Source organism: Lutjanus erythropterus, chromosome 3 (genome assembly GCF_056507025.1).
Source record: "Lutjanus erythropterus isolate fLutEry1 chromosome 3, fLutEry1.hap2, whole genome shotgun sequence".
NCBI classification, from domain to species: Eukaryota; Metazoa; Chordata; class Actinopteri; order Lutjaniformes; family Lutjanidae; genus Lutjanus; species Lutjanus erythropterus.
This window is the reverse complement of record NC_139319.1, coordinates 46,356,576-46,376,064: the sequence shown is the minus strand read 5'-3', so window position 1 is coordinate 46,376,064 and position 19,489 is coordinate 46,356,576. Positions and strand designations below refer to the sequence as shown.

General features: G+C 37.8%; 2 protein-coding genes across 2 annotated transcripts; both read left to right on the top strand.

The window, feature by feature from the left end:
* The first annotated feature begins 568 nt into the window (after nucleotides 1-568).
* Nucleotides 569-5,824, top strand: LOC146330928 (erythroblast NAD(P)(+)--arginine ADP-ribosyltransferase-like). Its single transcript, XM_084711819.1, has 3 exons — nucleotides 569-643; nucleotides 786-1,517; nucleotides 5,741-5,824. The coding sequence occupies exons 1-3, from the start codon at nucleotides 569-571 to the stop codon at nucleotides 5,822-5,824; spliced, it is 891 nt and encodes a 296-aa protein (XP_084567945.1).
* A 1,342-nt stretch (nucleotides 5,825-7,166) lies between these two features.
* On the top strand, nucleotides 7,167-12,003 carry LOC146330927 (uncharacterized). Its single transcript, XM_084711805.1, has 4 exons — nucleotides 7,167-7,186; nucleotides 7,569-7,703; nucleotides 10,739-10,874; nucleotides 11,023-12,003. The coding sequence occupies exons 1-4, from the start codon at nucleotides 7,167-7,169 to the stop codon at nucleotides 11,494-11,496; spliced, it is 765 nt and encodes a 254-aa protein (XP_084567931.1). The 3' UTR covers nucleotides 11,497-12,003.
* Nucleotides 12,004-19,489: the final 7,486 nt, after the last annotated feature.

Sequence of the window (19,489 nt, the reverse complement as noted above, 5' to 3'; positions counted from 1 at the left end):
TATTTTGGGTGTGGAAATTGTACATGGGTGCAGAGGACCTGTGACATGTCAGGACATTAAGGTGGGGTTTATATACTGCTGACCATGAGCACTAAACACTGAGAGGACCTGTTGTCCGATCAAAACTTTTGACCCGAGCAGTTCACTTACTGTGCAACATCTTCAAAGACTGGTGAGTTGAGCTTTTAAATCAACTTTTGAGTATCTAACACTGTAAAAACAAAACTGTTGAGAAAATTTCAAATTTAAAACGTTTTGCAATAGATTTTTGAGCCCAACTCAAGACCTTAAGTTTGGAAAAAGTTACACCAACTATTGCTTAGATAAGATAAATTACTTTTCTTCTTGAGATAAATATATATAATTGAGTTTTACAAACCAAATTAATTATTAATTTAGAAAAAAATAATAAATTCAAGGTTAATTTTTCATATTTTCAATTAAAACCATTACATTTTCAGGCACCAAAATAATGACATATCAGGTTCACAGCAACCAATGACCATTTATGTGCCATTAATTTAATTTACATTAATCTTTAATTATATGTGTGTTACGGACGGCAGCGATGAAGGGAAACATGATGATCCTCGCTCCGCTCTGTTTGATCCTTTGCTGGATGCTGCCTGTGGACTCCATGACGGTGAGTGCAGCATATGGAAACTGGTGGATGCTCACAAAGTTTTGGAAATGTTAACAGTAAAGGATGTTTTCACTATTGCTTGATTGATTGACTGATTTTTTAATGACCTTCCTCTTCATCTTTTTCTTTGTTCCCATTTAAGATCCGTTTCAAGCTTCCTCTAAGACAAAATGCCAACCCCACCAAAATACCACTGACCATGTGTGACGATTCAGTTGATGACATGTACTTTGGCTGCCAAAAAGAAATGATGAAAACGGTCGTGAACAAGTACTTGGTGGAAGAGAAGTGCGAGGGACCGTTTGCGGATGCCTGGAAGGAGGCAGAAGAATGTGCGGAGAGAAATCTAAAACACATAGAGGATAAGGCTCTAACCAAAGATCACATGCAAGCAATCTGTGCTTATACAGGGGACGAAGTGTACACCACATTCAACACTGCAGTCCGAACAAATAGGGGAATCTATGGCTCCTCATTCCAATACCACTCTTTACATTTCCTGCTGACATCTGCCATACAGATCTTGAATAGTAATTACTACTGTCACACTACGTTCAGACGAAACAATGTTCGTTTTACCGGCAAAGTCAACCAATTGATTCGCTTCGGTGGCTTTGCCTCCAGCTCTTTCTACAGAAATTTGACAATGTTTGGTAACCAGAGCTGCTTTAAAATTAAGACCTGTGCAGGCGCTTTTTTGAAAAGTTACTCATCTTACAGTAATACAGAGGAAGAAGTGCTCATCCCCCCCTATGAGATGTTCAAGATAACTGAGATAATTGAAGGTCAGATTCAAATTCCAGATCTGACTGATTGTGAAGTTCTCTATGTCTTGGAGAGTGCAGGGGTAAAGAGCGATCTGAACTGCAAAGCTGTGAAACCGTGAGTGTCCAGTGGTTCCTTTCAAGCTTGTGAGAGGAACCCCCCTGCCATCTCCAAGTCCTCTAACTCTCTTGTCACAAGCAAATTAATTAGATGACATACAAAATTGTCAATAGTCCCAAACCTGCTATGCTTTGTGTACTCATCGTTGGCTTATGTTTTACACAATTCCCCAGCTGTGCACAACTTCTGAGATATTTGTGGTGCATTTTTGAAATTTGCAAGTTGAATGTTCTCAATAAACTGCTTAGAGCAATAATGTTGGTGGCATGCTCTCATTTCCATGTGTGGTACTTCACTCAAGTACCTACACCAAACTTCAGAACCTAAATGTTTTTTGATTCTCACTATATACATATATGGATTAAAATATTTAATTGCAATTATCGTGTCTAAAGTTAATTGCAATTAGTCACATTAATTAATTAATCATACATTTTTTATTTGTTCAAAATGTACCTTAAAGGGATATTTTGTATTTTTAAGTGTTTAATAATGGACAAATATCCTTGCTTTAGGCAAATGTAACTTTATTAAATAAAATACATGATAAATATTGTCCAGAAACCTTCAAAGGAACTGCATTTGGCATAGAAATATGCTCAAATAATAACATGACAAATACAAGCCCATCAGGCACAGATGTGCACAGTGACCTGCTCAATTTAACATTAAGGCCAAAACACCGGCTTCAGATTTAAAATTCTATCACCACAGAACTGGCAGTATTTTAGGAAAAACTTACTATTTATATGCATTTATTTAGTAATATTATTACTGATAACAGTTTATTTCTTTATTAAAATATTGTACAGTACATGATATTAATATTTATGTATTAAGGCAGCAGGATCATTTCCACCGGTGTCACTCTGACAGTTTACATCAGTGAGGCTGTTTTAGACCACAGCAGTCAACAAACTGAACACAGAGGAGATGAAGAGGGACAAACAGAGTCTGGACTTACAATAATGCAGCGCATTGACAGATGTTTCAGTTTGGTCTTTACAGCAACAGATATTTAACTCTGTAGTTTTTAAACTACAGAAGTGTACGGTAACATTATGAATCATGTTCATAAAAAGATTTTTATATTAAGTCAAAGTACCATTCTCTTTCATTTTGCTTATGCGCTCCTTAATCTGAGCTGTAACAGCTGTGCGACATCTGTCCACAAAGATGGAGAGCTTTTCAGACTTCTCATTTTACTGGCTTAGAGCCCCGAAAGCTTCAGGGGCTGCGAGGCTGAGCTCTGCGATGACTGCCGTTCAACACCGACTTCTTCAAAGGCAGATTTCATGGACCCCCCCTCACTGTAGCTCATCAGCACTGCCTTGTACCTTTTAATGATGTCTCTGCAGTTTTTCACTGAAAGAAAAAAAAAGTTCATTTGTCATTGTAAAGAGAATGCATCAACTGGTATGTACAGTATATGAAAGGAGAGTACATAATGTTGTATATATACTTAACATCTTTTGTTCTATTTTTGCCTGCTCTATCATTTTATGAGAACACAGTAACATTACACAATTTCCCCTCTGGAATCAGTAAAGTCTTTTAATTTTGTTTGTTAACTGGCTATCTCCTGGGGACCACGAAAAGTCTTAGAGTTAAAGCTTCAGTTGGTAACAATTATTCAGCCATATTTGCTGGAACTGTCACTATATTCTGATAGTCGGACATTAAATTGGTAATTTAGGACAAAATCCAACTCCTCTGGCTCCACCTAAAGCCTGTAATCATATTTGCCGAAATCCACCGCGACTGAAGATTCTCCACCAGTCAGGTAGAGGGAGCAGGAGGAGTAGCCAATCGCTGCTCCTACACGCTGTAGTAAATTGACGGAAGTGAAAGTAAAGTCCACATTTCAAGATGATACACACCATCAGCTCCCTCTTTTCACCTCTGTCAACCCCCGTCCCTCCCTCCACACACGCAGATACACACAAGAAGAGTGTGTTTCATGGTGAGAGAGATGTGAGATCGTTCATAGTTTAGTTCATAGTTTATATTGGTTTTTTATGCAAGCAGTTAAAAAAAACACAGATAAAACAATTTCACTCATTACTGATATATAAAACAATCTTATCTCAAACACGACTGGTTTCTGGTTTGCGGCTTCCACTCAACTTTTGGGATCTCTTCCTCAGCCTTTTCTTCTTCTTGGAGTCATCTTCCAAGGACGAATCAGACAATGGCGAGTCAATGGCTAAGGTTGAAGCAACTTCAGATTCTTCATCAGGCATGAAAACTCTTTTCGCCTGACTCTTGGAAGACGCTGCTGCAATAAATCAAGCACACACACAGTTCTAACTTAACATTAATTCATATGTTTTCTTCTTCTTGTGTTTCTAGTTATAACAAACATTGTAGAACAATCCAAGATGGTGGATGTCAAAATTCAAATGTGTGAAAATTCATGTAATAACCCAGGAGCAACACAACCTGGCATATAATTGATCACCTGAACTAGATGATGGCTCCACCGATCTGTTCCCAGATTTGACTAGTTCCCTCATTAATTCAGTCTTGCTGGTCAGTTCATGCTGAAGGTAGTCTTTATCTGACTTCAGCATTTCGATGATTTCTTCTCAGAGTCTGCTGCGCTCTCTCTCTGCCTCCAGCTGAAGTTTGATCATGGCCAGCTCATGCTTCATTGTAGGAGCTGCACACAACACATGGAGCAAGGATCACAAAAAAGAAAACAAAAAATTATTTTTGTAAATATTAAATTATTTTATCTAAAAGCTATGACAGGGATGCTATGCCAAGTTTGAAACACAATCTATAACCTTTTAGGCCTATGCTGGATATGACTCAACCAGGCATCATCTAAATTTTCAAATGTATTAAATGGTTTGAATATGACTACAAGTTTCAGCTCTAACTTACACGCTTCAATATTATGAACAAAGCCCACATTTAATGATGCATTTTGAACAATATACAGAAAAAGAAACAACCTAAAATGGCAATACATACCCATTTTCTCTTCCTCCACAGCAGGAGTGGAAGCCCTGTTGTCTTTTGGTGGCGGAGGATTCACAGCTCCCCTTCTCGTGGACATGGCTATTCATAAAACATAATCAACCAAGGGTTAGCGTTTGAAGCATTATGCCTTGGCTATTGTTAGTTTGAATTTGATTCAAACTTTACAGCAAAACACTCCCACATTAACACTAACGTTATGCACTAACATTTGCTTTTTTAACATGTGGCCTGGATGGTTGGCCGACAAAACTTAGGCCAAAAGCCCCCAAAATAACTATATGCATTTTGTTCATGTTTTACAGTCTGTGTTGAAAAATATTACCTTAGAGTTTGGTTTCGTTGCCTTTTGCAGACCGTAACCGTCCACCGCCTTTCTTTTCAAACCTGCAGTCAAGTGCATCTTCCCTCTGTCGTCTTCGTGGTCCCCCTGTGCTACGTTCATGCCTAAATCAGAACTCGGAGATTCCTGCTTCTGACAATCAATAAATTTCGTTCATGCTGTAAATAAATTCAATTGCTTGATTTCAGTTCACTTGCATAACCTCTCAGCTATTGTTACCTGCCAACACAGGCTAATTTAGTCAATACAATAGCAATTAACCTCCACATATTGCTGTAATCATAGTGTGAGTTAAACTAAGCAACCATGATAATGTATAATTACAAATGAAATGTACATTGAAATGTCAACAAAAATTAGCTCTGAAAAGACAGCAGAATTTAAGACTTTAAACTAAAGAATTACAAGTTGGAGAACCATTCAATTGTTTTTTAACAACTCGGAATTCCCTTTTCCCAGTGTTCCAATTTGCATGTACGCAGCAGTCCCAGAAGGCAATTTTGGACGCAAGCGGGAGATTGCATAGATCCATGAGAGATCGTCGCTGCCCGCTCTTCAGGTGAAGGATGCCAACATGGCAAATTTATTGAGTGATGAAATTCGTCGATTAATACGACATGGATGCAAAGAAGAGGAATCCTAAAGCGTTGCATGATCTGCTCCACCTGCAAGAGGCCCGTGCACCTAAACGTTGTCTCTAAAGCTGATGGATATGTATGGTAAGAAACGCCATTGCTACGTTAATTTTATGCTCAGACATGTCCACTTTTCACATCCTGTCTTCCTAGGATATTATTCGTTATTAATTCATTTAGCACATACCCTTATCAGACAATTGCACAAGTCCCTCCAATCCGAGTCCCAAGCAAGTATTTCGGTCCAAGTCTCAAGCAAGTCCCAAGTTTTTTTTGTCATGGGCAAGTCAAGTCAAGTCAAGTCACAAGGTTATGTCGAGTCAAGTCGGGTGAAGTCACAAGGTTGTCGAGTCAAGTCGAGTCAAGTCACAAGGTTGTCGAGTCAAGTCAATTCAAGTCGCAGATTATGTCAAGTCAAGTCTCTCACTATTGTTCCTCATCCAAAAAAGAGCATGCAGTCTAGTCTGCATGGATTAAAGCATAAAGCTGTTAATTTGATCTATTCTTACATTACATGTTTGATCATTTAGACCAAGGTAGATGGGGAAAGGCTACATTCCAATAAAGATGTGACATGTTTCAAACACTTTTGGGACACTCGCCATTGCCATGATTCCCGCCGAAGGGGGGAGACTAACAGTAGTCAGGTCTGTTGTCCTGGGCCCAGGTTGGAGGGTGCAGGGGGTGCCAGGACCATAAATAAAGAAACTATATACTTCTATTTCTATATCTATGGGTGGGACCTCATTAAATTATTATATATATTATTATTATTATTGGTTCTGAAAGATCATATGTGCCAAGAGTTTCGCCACGTGGCAACCAGCATGGGTAAATTTAAAAAGTTTGTAGCCCCAGTGCAATTACTTGTATGACAGGTAATATATTAGTCAAACTGAATGAATAAATATTGTAATCGTTATAGTCACAACATTTTTTTAGCTGCATCATTTAGCTTTTTTTTGTTCAGTATGCTCTATGTGCGGTCGGTAGAAGTCCAATGCACAGAGAAGAAAATAAAAGAGAAGAAGAGAAGAAGAAAATAGAGGCTTTAGAGATTTATTAAATATCTTTAAAAAGCTGATGACCATAAAGCTGAGACCTTTACAGTCTATGGCTGAGACGAGCAAATTCAACGTAGCGCAGGGTAAAAAAAAACTTACAAAACAAAAACAAACAGCGAAGCTATATGTTTACCAGCCTTGTAACGTAATACTGTCCAGCTCTAATGTTAACATCCACAGGTATAAAAGCCATGACACGTCATGTTTTTGACAGGAACAGCTGACTGACTGTCAGAGAGGAGGCAGAGAGAGGAGGAGAGCAGAGCGCTGCGGTCAGGAGAAGGAGGGGCTCACTGCACCGTGGTGAAGCGGGCGCGCGCGGGGGGAGGAGAGAGAGGAGAGAGCAGCAGTCAGGTGAAAGAGTGATGTGGGAGGGGCTCGTTTGTCGTGTCTCAAGTCGAGGGGAGTCATCTTGTCTCAAGTCGAGTCGAGTCATCTTGTCTCAAGTCGAGTCGAGTCATCTTGTCTCAAGTCGAGTCGCGTCTCGAGTCTCTGACCCTCCAAGTCCGAGTCGAGTTGCAAGTCGTCAAATTTGCGACTCGAGTCGACTCGAGTCTGAGTCCCTATGACTCGAGTCCAATTGTCTGACCCTTATCCATAACGCATACGTAATGAACGACATCTGGTATTGGTAAATCCCCACCCTGCTGCAGGCACAGATGTAATATTTTGTAATTATCAGTTACAGTGTTAGTTAAATCTATCACCAATTAATAATTATTAATTTTATTATTTTTCATTTTCTTACTCACCATTAAGTCCTGTGGCAGAAAAGGCCATCGCCAGAAGAGGAGGTCTGTCAGAAGTGGATCCATCTTCTTCAACTCTCGTAAGCCTCTCCGAAGCCATTTGGAATTCATCGATCAGTTGGTGTTTTATTTGTTAACAGTACCCATTTTAATACCCATATACAATATTTGCTGAGGTCCAAATTATTCATAGATTTCTGATTGTCTGTACATGATTTATGTTTTAATTTTTAATTTTACTAAGATCAACAATTTCTGTCAAAGGTATTCTCAGGGACTGAGGCTGAGACAGATGGATATGATGGAGGATGGCATTGCCAGCAGCAGTCGCACTTTGACGGGGATCTTCTTGATGTCCTTGGCCTCAGGGTTCTCATTGCCACCGAGGGCAGCGAGCAGGTAAGCAGCAACGTAACGCATCTTGCGTGTTGTATCAATGATATGAAAGGGATTTTAAGCTATAGTGCATAGGTTTTTGAGGTCATAACTTTGCCTCTACACCAGGGGTATTCAATTAAAATTCAAAGAGGTCCAGTTAGAGAAAATTTCCTAAAGCAAAGGTCCGGAACATCATAATGTTTAACTTTCTTGAGTGGGCCGAACCAGTAAAATTTAAGTATAATCTAGCGATTATTATGCCGATTAATCGAGTAATCAGATAAGAAATATTATTCTGCATTTTCTTTTATTACATTACTTTTGCTTTATTTAAGAACAATGGTAATATACAAAAGAAAAGATAAGACAGGTCTATTAAATGAACAACTATAACTTGCTAAAGTAAAAACACTTTAATAATTAATGTAGATTTACTTTTACTGTATTTACTTTACTTTTTTACTTTTTTTTTCAAGTACAAAGGTAAAAGTAAAGGTAGTAATATTTGCAGAAACCACAAACAGAAGATGGAACTAACTCTTTTAACTGAAACAGTCACCAGATGTTTTGTTCACATGTTAAAATCACAATATTTTTCTTCTGGAGCAGGACAGACGCTCCCAGACCCCCAGAGGACAGGGGACTGGTTTACCAACATGCCACCTTTTTCTCCTCTTATGAGTTTGCAGGTCTGTATTTAGTCATCAAAAAAAATAATGATAAGAATACAATTAAAGTATAACAACAGCAATAAAAATGTTGATTTTTCAAAAATGGAAACAATAACATGCAAAATATTAAATTGTAATTAAGTAAAAACACTAATACCACAATGTAAAAATACCTAAATAAAGAATGTGAGTATTTTTCCATCACAGCAGGTCAGTGATCAGTGTTTCAGTGACTCTCTGTGGATCAGTGAATAGTGTTTTATTTATGGCAGCCCGCCACATTAAAAACATCGGCACCGAGACATGATTTTCTATTTTTGGAGCTGCGCATCTTTTTCGGTCGTGTCTTGAAGGTAACGCTTTATTTGCACAACTCTCGCGAGATTTGTGTTCGTTGTTTCTACTAAAATAATCAAACTCGCGCGATCTTTCGCGGGTCTAGGGTTACCTTCTAGACACGACCCTCTCTGTCTCTCTGTCAAACTACAGACAGCAGACTGTCTGTAAACAGCACGATGTTACACTCTGCAGTGTTTCACACAAAGACTTTATTTGTGTGGACATCCAGGTTTGGTTTGTCACGAGTTTTGGTATTTTTATTTTTTTAATTAGTCCGAGAGGACGACGGTATCAGTGATTGATTAGTGATCAGCAGTGGTGGACAGTAGTGAAGTACATTTACTTGAGTACTGTACTTAAGTACAATTTTTGAGCATCTGTACTTTACTCTAGTATTTGTTTTTTTGGAAACTTATTACTTTCACTCCACTACATTTCAAAGACAAATATTTTACTTTTGACTCCACTACATTTCTAGGAAGGTTGTTGTTACTTTTCGACTGAGCTTTGAAGTCAGCTGTTGGTGTTTTTCTTTTCTAAAATGCAGTTGGTCACATGCTGTGTTCCTCACAAAAGAAAACCAATCACAGTAGCTCCTCTGGATTGATGTAAAAGTGGAAATACATCATCCAGGCGCTCTGTAACAAGAACAAGCAAGCTCTCCCTCTGTCATTCAAACAAAAAGCAGTAATGGTGACGGCAGGAGAAAGACAAAATGAAATCTCAAGATGTTATTATAATTATTAATTGTTCCAGGTAGCTTTTAAAGTTGGATTGTTTTTATCAGGGTGAAAAATACCACATAATTCATGTATATATACTGCCTCTGAAGACAGAAAGAAATCTCAGTTATTTAACAGACTTGGAGAACTCCTTACAGTTGGCTTCAATCTAATTTTCATGATGTGATTTTAATACAGTTACATCAGAAATTGATAATAGCTGTCCTTTTTGTTTATGATTGTATTTCTATGCTGAAGTTTTTACAGGTGTTTCTGTAGATTTTGTGTAGCAGAGTGGTTCTACAAGCATCAGTGCATCATTAGATGGTTTCAGAGAGTTACAAGCTTCTGTAAATGCATCATGAGAACAATACAGAATGTATTGATATTAGAAAATGTACTTTGTAATTTGTACTTTTGAATACTTAAGTATTTTTAAAAACATGTACTTTTGAATACTTAAGTATTTTTAAAAGCAAGTACTCTAGTACTTTAACTTGAGTAAAATTTTGACTGAGCAACTTTCACTTGTAGTTGAGTAATATTTGACCAGGAGTATCTATACTTTGACTCAAGTACTGGGGTTGAGTACTTTGTCCACCACTGGTGATCAGTCTGTCCTCCTCTCCTCACCTGTTCACTCTGCTGTGAGAAGGTCTAAAAGTTTCTCACAGAGAAACACAGACTCTCCTGTTTTATGTATAGGCTTTTTTATACAGTTGTTTAATTTTATAAGTGCATCTGGTTGGTGATGATGTCATTAACCATCACGTTAGTTTCTGTTGTAATAAACTCCGTCATTAACAAAAGTCTCCTTCACACGCAGCTTCTCTGCAGTTGGTCTGTGTAGTTCGTGATCAGCTAAACCAGCGCCGGAAAGACTAGAAAAGTTGCGCCAGTTAAAATAGAAGCGTCCCGTAAAAAAATAAAATCTATTAATAATTTATTGGTTATAGGTCCGGGTCCGTATCGGATGGCGTGTGGGTCCGGACTCGGACCGCGGTCCGCCATTTGGGGACCCCTGCTCTACACGTTATATGTGTGCTGCATTCATGTGGTGTCAGAAAAACAAGTTGCCAACCATTTATTTTGCCCCTGTTTGAGTCTCCACTTGTTTGCTACCCAATATTATTTCTTAAATCAGGAATAGTGCATAATTGGAGATCACAATATACATTTGACATGTACGTGTGACAGAGTAGACTACTATATGACTGAAGCTCAAAAAGGTCTGCAGCAGTGATCTAGATTTATTTTAAAGCAGTAGAATATATTTTGTTGGAGAAGAACATAACATTTGGAACAATTTACCTGACTGAACAAGCTCTAATATTGAACTTCCATCTCTCAAGGTCTGCATTACAGCCACTGACAAACTGAGACACCAGGGGAAATTGAAAATTGGTGGACATCATTGCTTTGTGACATTAGATGAAAGCAAATTCTCTCACAAGAGGAAAGTAAGTAGTGAGTACTAGTTATTTCTTTGGTAAATTATCCATTTGTTGTTTGTTTTTTCAGTGTGATTTTTAAAAAGTAATGAGCTTGTTTGAAAAGTGGCTTCCAAGAAAGCTTTTTTACTCCATCTGAAAATATTTGGTTTTGCAGTATAACAGAGGACGCTTTGGACCTGCCTGGCACCACACAAAAAAGTGGGTTTTGGGCTTACTTGAAGTTGGGCAAACATCAAGAAGACCCATACTGAAGGTGGTGAGAGGCCGTTCAAGAGAAGATCTCCTGCCAACCATAATACACCATATGAGAGGAGGCTCACAGATTGTCTCTGATGAATGGCGAGCTTACCAGCGGGCACTTGGAGATATGGGATTTGACCATCACACAGTATGCCATAAAAGGCATTTTGTTGACCCAAATACTGGAGCACACACTCAGCATTTGGAACGTGCATGGCAGACGTTCAAGGTTGAAGTGTGGAGGCACCGTGGAAACCGTACCACAAAACTTTTGCAAGAACATTTAAAAGTGATTGAGTGGGAATACTGGCTGGGCAGGAATCATAGATTTCATATCACTGGCCAGCTCCTGCATGACATTCGTAAATATGCAATTCGTAACTGTTGAAAAATGAGGTACATCAGCTGATAAGAGTACTCTCTTAATTTGTTATGTTATAAATTGCATTCTTTAGGCTCTCGGGTGCAAGAATTTTAATTTGTGAGCTATTTGTGAGCTTTTTTTTTTTTTTTTTTTTTTATTACAGATATCAGTTGTATTGATATGTACAGAATAACATGTACCTTTGTTTTGTTTTTGCAAAATAAAGTTGTTTTAAAGATCATTATGGTGTATAATTTTAACTCACACTTTACTTACAGCCAGCAAAATACTGCTCCTAAGTGATTATAATTGTGTTATAATGTCATACAATTGCTAATAACTTTATACAGTGTTGTCACTTTACTAAAAGCTCTTAAAGTCATCCTATAACATATTATTGATATTTATAAGGCATTACGCCCTTTCTGTAACCGAGCATTTAGTATCTGTTCTATGTTGTGCAGTTCTATGTGTGTCTTTACTACTGGCTAGAGTAAGGATGGTTATAATGTGTTATGTGACCCAGGACTTCAGATTCTTCATTCAAACACTTGTCACTTCAGTATGCAGGTATAAAACATTATTAGTGCTTAATTTATAATACATTATGTCCACACTTGTAATACTTTATAAACCTTGGTATAAGTTCTTATACATGATTATACACCATTATAATGACATGTATGAAGCATTATAAATGCATTATAACATCTTATGCATGTGATCCTAATGCATTATAAACTAGACCTTCATAGAAAGTGTTACCGAATATACATAGGGTTCTCCTATGGGGACAAGCTCTACAAATCTATACTACTGCAGACTTGTGTTCTTGTGCAGTATGGGGTGAGTACATTGGTGTCATCTGAAAATTTGAAAATGTGGTTCTTATGGTGGATATTTGTACACTCATTTGTATATAATGTAAAAAAGGCTGGTGAACAAACACAGACCTATGGGGCACCTGTGCTGACCAGTCTAAATTCTGAAAGAGAATTATTGACCCTGGCATGTTGGATTTGTTTGGTCAAAAAGAAAAAATACCACTTAATTATAAAGGGATTGACAGATGGAAGTCCAAAATCAACAAATAGCAGACCTCTTCCAAGTGCTTCACTGGTGATACTGTTACTGGCATCATCCATGCCCCACCGTTGTATATACACTCTTAGAAATGCAAGTGCTACCTAGAACCTTACAGGGTTTTTTGGCCCATCCTTTTATAAAGGGTCCTCCTTGGAACCATCTGTAAAAAAGTTCCACCTGGAAGCACCTCTGTCTCGCACCATTACACCATCAAAGCATGCTAAAAAGAACCCAACCAGGCGGTTCTATTGAGAGCCCTTTAATATTCCAGTGGTGTCATTTTGAGTCCACCCAGGAAGATATAAAATAGCTTTTTTGCAGGGGTTTCACCTATAACCCTTTTTCTGAGAGTTCCACGATGAACCATTCAACAGATGAAGCAGGAAAATATCAACTTTAGTGGAAAACCAGTAAGGGAATTTCAGATATCTAAAAATACTATTTGAAAAATGGGTAAACTTTTGAATACTTGAGGATGAGGATCTTTTACGCTTTCAACAATCCTTGAACAGCTCATACTTACAAAGAGGGTTCTTTGCATTAAAAGGGTCCTTAATGAAACCCTTAGTCTTACAAATAACACTTTCATCAAAAAGGGGTTATCCAGACTAACAAACTGGAATCTATTAAAGAAAACAGACACGTGTATTTTTCATGACAATCAAAGTCAGAGCAGGTTCATAATAGTTATTTTCAGTTGTATGTGGTTTCTTGGGAACTGGGAGATGAAGAGCAGAGGTGCCACCTGGGCCTCTGGATTTCATTTCTGTGCATACAAGTCTCAAAAGTGACTGAATCGTGTGTGGATCAACTACAAACATGAAGCTTGAATCAGAAGTTGAAAGCCTCCAGCACATCAGGAAAGAAAAGTCCTCGTTTCATTTCATTTAAAGAAGAATCTCACCCGGTGGCAGAAAACATTTATCCAGTAGTACAGTAATACATACAACTAAATATGTTGCCCCTCCATGCATAGCTTGCTTTATGAAGCTCTCTCTATATCTCTAGTTACCACAACACCTGGTAAAGGCCAAACCCTCCTTACTCAAATTGACATCTATAGGTTTTGCATACCAGAGACATTATTTGCTTACAGATCAGTGGATGAAAACAGATGTTTTGTGGATGATGTGATTAAAACAGGAGCTCCTATGCATTCTGGAACATGAACAAAACTCTCAAGACTCAAGACAAGGTTAGTATTTTGTCATTGTGTAACAGTAAAGTAAACAATTTTACTCAGTTACATGTGGTTGCCATGGCGATCACATACTGTAAATCTGTCTTCTTGTCAGTCTTGACACATTCCAACTTTTGGCACAATTTTGTTTAGAGAAGCAAATTTAGTGGTGCAGACGAAGAGGATTGTCAAGCTTTTTATTTTTTATTTTTTTTTAATTTACAGTCAAGATAAGACAAAATAAGATAAGACTAAATTCTATTAATCCTGGAGGAAATTCTTGTCCTAGGGATTGCTCAAGAATAAAAACAATACAGTAATAAATATAAAGTATTTAAAAAGTAACAAAATCTTGTGCCAAATAAAATAACATTAAAAAAATAAGTTGAGTAAAGTAGTAAACTAAAATAGAAAAATATTATTAGCAATAGTATTGAAAGTAATATTAAAACAAAAGATTTGGGCTATGGCAAATAAATCAATAGAAAATGCTTTTTCTCTCACAAAATAGTAATTTTACTAGTTATATAAATTTAGCACTTTTCACACTAAGCTCAATGTGCCTCCCATATTCAAAAATTTATGGAAAACCTGTGCAGTGATGCTAAAATTAGAGTGATATGAAAGGACCTCCTAGATTTAGTTAGAAGGTCCATGCACAAAAAATTACAGTAACATAAGAATAAAAACAACAGAATGATAAATATAAAGTATTTAGGGAGTGCAAATGCAAAAAAACTGTGCCAAATGGAATAACATATCCTTAATATGTTACCCATAATATGTTAAGTAAAAAAGTAAAAATAAATAAAGAGAAATTCCTTTCCTCTTTCACAAAATAATAGTAATTTTAATCCTTTTATGCTAGAATTAGAGTGCTATGAAATGACCTCCTACATTTAGTTAGAAAGGACATGAACAAGTCAGTGAACCCCCCTTGATAAGTGGATTTACAGGACTCTGCTGGGCTCATTGACAGTTGAGTTGACTCAATGTTAAAACGTGTCAGTTTTTTTCCCTTTGTACTTCTTTTCAGGAAACATGCAAAATCTCACAGCAAGCAAGAAAAACGTCACAGAGTGTGGGCTCTGTCTACATTCTCCTGTCTTTGCTCCAGCGACTCTGTCTTATCTCCTGATCTCTGTGCCCACTAATGGCTGGGTGCTGTGGCTGATGGTGTCGTCTCCTGTCTTCTGGACGGACAGGATGGAAGTGCCCGAGTTCCACTTGGTCCTCTCGGAGGTAGTTTATGAATTCCTGCATATGCTGATGTCCACAACCTTTCGTGGCGATCCTTCTGCAGCAGAAATAATGAATAAATTCATCAACACATTACTGACAGCCAGGCTTCAGTTCCAGTGTGCCATCTGTATAGAACGCTACCTTGCAGTCGTACACCCTGTGCTGTACCTCAGGTATAAACCCCTGCGATACAGGATGAGCTTTTGTTGTGTTCTTTGGCTATACACCATTCTGGGTGGTGTAGTTCAAATAATGCTATGCGAACACGATCCGATTTTAATGGGCATACACACACTTTTTTTTGCTTTAATCTTTATCGTCAACTCTTTCTGCTGCTTAGAAGTTCTCCAAGCACTGAAACGGCCCTCGCCAGGGAAAGGAGAGGGGGGGGCGTCCAACCTGATGAAGAAAAGGGCTTTTAATATCGTCCTGATCTTCCAGGTGACTTTGATTGTCAGCCATTTACCCCTGATCATAATGTACCTCCTTGTTGGGAAAATAGATGATCATACACTGTGTATCTGGCAGCCCTTGGCTTACTGTACGATGGTTTGGCTTGGAGTCATCTATCCTCTCCTCTACCTCCGCAGGGCTGGGAAACACCAAGTAAGAAATTATTTTTGTGTGCATTGTTTTAAGGAGTAACTGCACTTGATTAAAACTGCTGTTCCTCTTATTTACCCTGCTATTTTATTACAGATGGTAAAATCAGTTACAGTCAAACTGGCCTGTGTTAAATGAGTTAATGGGCTAAATTAGAGGTTGCATGTGTGTCCGTTCTTCCTGTATTTAAAGAAATATTGAATAAATCCATTGAAACGATTGATAATTAAAATTTTAATATTTTTTATTAAAATCATTCAATTTACAGGCACTGAAATAATCACAAATCAGGTTTACAGCACAGACTGAAGTTTATCTAAAGAACAACAATAAATTATCTCAATTTAAGATTATATAGGTCGGCAACGTTTGAAAGTTTATTTCAAAACTTAACAGTTTGAGTTGGGCTCAAAACTCAAAAGTCTATTGCAGTATGTTACCTTGATATTCTGAGCTTTCTCAACTAATTTTTTCACAGTAAGGCATTAGAATTTGAATGTACAGTGCACCGATGAGTCCAAGAGGAAGGTTACCATAAATTTTATGAACTCCATCGTATAATCTTGCTATTGGATCAATGATTTCCTTTGTGGTGAGGGACCACAGTCAGACACAGTAGGATATTGCAGAAAGAATTATTGCATGTAGATATGTGTCAGAGACAGTATAGGTGAGATATGTTATGATCCTGTTATAGACATACAGTTTCTGGTTGAGCTTCTTCGTTAAATTATGGATGTGAGTTGTGAATTAAGAAAGATATTTGTAGGTTTTTCTGATGATTAGTGTTTGGCTTGTAAAATGAATAGGTTCAAAAATGGATATAGATTTCTTAGATGAGTGGAAATACATTTCAACCAGTCATGCAGATAAATCAGAAGAAAATTTTGAATTTATGGCATCAGGATTTGAATCAGAAAAAAAGAAAAAAAACAGTGTCGTCAGCATATACACATTGGGAAAATCATTGATATACAGAGAAAAGAGTAGGGGACCTAAAATGCTACCTCTCTCCCATATTACAAGTTATAGGTAGAGATGTCATATGACCAGTTTTAACCACTTCGACCTATTTAATAGGTATGAAGAGAGCACCATTATCACCGATGAAGAGAGTTGAAATGATTGATTGGTTTGATCACTAAAATTTGATGATTCACTATATCAAAAACTTTGCAAAACTATGTATTTGTCCATTGAATAATAATGATGTAGACATGGTTGACTGGGTGAAGTGGAAACCACTGGCGGTAACAGAGCAGGTTATTGCTTTTAAGATTGCTTCATTGGTTGTACAGATTTTTGATAGTACTGGGCAAATGGATATTGGCCTGTAAATCCTCATATTTTAAACATGGTGGTGATTTGTACAGTTTTCCAGTCAGAGGGAAAAATAGAAACCCAGATACAGCAATTAATCAGATGATGAATAAGGGGCATGAAGCGGTCAGCGTGAGTTTTTCTTTTTTTTTAAATGCATAAATATCACACACGAGAATTTTTCAGAGTTCGATAAACAGCTCGATCTGTGAATCTCAGAGAAGGAGAAAAACAAACAGGTGGCAGAAAAGAGAGAGTATTGCTGATGCTAACTCTCGAACAGACAAAACAAAACACTCATTGAAAGCACTGGTCTTTTCAGATTCAATGATAAGACTGCCTTGTAGACAAAAGTGTTTGTCATAGTGTTTTAAGTTAAGAGGAAGCTTGAGGAATTTGGGGATAAATAGCCTTTGCCAATACATAACATACTGTACAGAACAATGTAGCACATAGAGTAGCTACCAATTCTGCTCTTGTCTTTGCTAAGAAGCCCTCACTAAATGAGCATTAGGATTAGGTGCTGTTGCTGAACCTAATGCTATTTTGACATATCTTTCAAAATGAGAATGTTGGCAAACAGGCTATATTTCATGACAAAAAAACCCAAACAGCTGTACATATAGTAGTTAAACAGTTTTCTTTATTTGTTTGTAACCATTTGATGTCAGATGAGCTAATGTATGTGCATTGTAAGTAATTTTGAAATAAAGTTATATATGTGTCTGCAGTGTTTTTTTGTTTGTTTGTTTTTTCTATTTTTTTCTCTACATAACTGTTATGGACGTTTGTATTTAACTAAAACATCTCTGCAGTGGTTTCACATTTATAATTCATTAGCCCATCTGTTACACCAAATGACTCAGATTTCTATGAGGAAATCTATGTCAAAGCATGAAAATAGAAGCATCTGCACAATGCTATCAATATAACAGCATACAAAATGTTGAACATACAAATGTTCAAGTTTTGTACTTTATCTTATCTTAGATCTTAGATGAGCTGATGATGTGTTGAATCAGCTCTATGGGAAGTTTTGAGGCTTTACAGTGGTAGTGGTGGACCACATAAAAAAGACTTTTCTAATATTTGATAGACTTCAGATAGAGAAGCAAAACTATTAGAATAAAAAATATGGAGATACAATAAAATAATATAACACAAACTGCTACAAGTGCCACCCATACATACTGCACTAAACACTATAAATGAGCTACTGCAGTGCAGCTGTTCAGACAGATGACTGTTGTTAGGAGGGTCACGTGATTAACAGATATCTGAAGGTGAGTAAAAGAAAAGTGACATGACTCTGTGTGCTGATATACAAATCCACAAACCATGCTGCTGAGCAATCTGCCTCCACCCTGACAAGTGCTATGTTCCCTCCCCCCACCTGTCCAGCTCCCCCCTGACCAAACCAGTTCTCTTCTATCTATCTAGAGAACAAGAGCTGCAGAATTTTGGAGATATCGGGCATAGAGATGTCTGCCTTCTGTCCAATGTAATGGGACTGGATGGCACTCAGCTTGTGGTGCTCAAAGCGCAAAAAAATACTTCTGGAAAAATTCAAAATCTCTCTCTTTCAAGAAATGACCTGGTTACCTTAAAATAATCCAAAGACCTTGTTGTTAACTGTTTAACTATTTTCTCTCTGTAAGTAAGTTCCTACATGAAACTGCTCACAACAGGGCCTGTGAACTGTCTTGACTAATTGGGTCAGAATTTTTAGAAAGAGACACTGATGTTGAATGTTTCAAATATTTCTTTTTTCTTTTTTTTTTCTTTTTGTGTTTAGCATCATAAGCCGAGTGCCATTTAGTCCCCAGAAGGCAGACAACTGTACAGCCAATATCTCCAAAACTCTTCAACTCACATCAAAGCTATCTAGATGGATAAATAGCACTACAGTAACCACATATATACAGTACATTATAGCTAGTTCATCCCTCTGTGCCAATCTCATCCCTTCTGCTTCATTTCAGCGTCTTCTGGCTGGCCCAAACACAAACACAGCCACATCCATAATGTCCCACTCTCAGGCAGATATTGTAGAGCATTGTGCAGGCGGTGACCACCATGGGGACAATCAGCCGATCCAATGGCAAGGTCTGAAGGAAGATAGCTCTCCACAGGGCCTTCCTCCTGCCAAAATCGGTTTCAGTGATGCACATTGCTGCTGAATGGTGCCTGTTGAAGCGAGCTTGGACTGGCCATTGGTATGGCTCCCTATACGCTGTTATGATGATAATGGGGTTGTTGATGCAGGGATATCCTGCATCATCAAGACGAAAGTGGCCACCCGGTGGATACACTGCAGACACAAGAAACCAACTGCAGCATAAAATCCTGGCATCATGCGCTGAAACAGGATAACCACAAACTGCATCAATAAATCTAACAGGGTGGTCACAGGTGGCTTACAAAACAACAGTAAAAAAAAGTTTTCTGGCCCAGGCTTTGATCCTTATTTGACATCCATCGATTGCTCCTGAAGGTTGTCTAATATGTGTTCATATGTGCTACTGAATGGTTCTTAACGGTAATCCTCAGGGCTCACCTGACTGGTTGTATTCGTGGCCAGAACCA

Bases quoted from the DNA above. Each gene is read 5' to 3' on its own strand.
- LOC146330928 (XM_084711819.1), top strand. From the start codon at position 569: ATGAAGGGAAACATGATGATCCTCGCTCCGCTCTGTTTGATCCTTTGC. The intron at 644-785 runs GTGAGTGCAGCA...TTCCCATTTAAG, and splicing joins TGCCTGTGGACTCCATGACG to ATCCGTTTCAAGCTTCCTCT. The intron at 1,518-5,740 runs GTGAAACCGTGA...TTTCGGTCCAAG, and splicing joins GCGATCTGAACTGCAAAGCT to TCTCAAGCAAGTCCCAAGTT.
- LOC146330927 (XM_084711805.1), top strand. From the start codon at position 7,167: ATGAACGACATCTGGTATTG. The intron at 7,187-7,568 runs GTAAATCCCCAC...TTTCTGTCAAAG, and splicing joins ATGAACGACATCTGGTATTG to GTATTCTCAGGGACTGAGGC. The intron at 10,875-11,022 runs GTAAGTAGTGAG...TTGGTTTTGCAG, and splicing joins AATTCTCTCACAAGAGGAAA to TATAACAGAGGACGCTTTGG.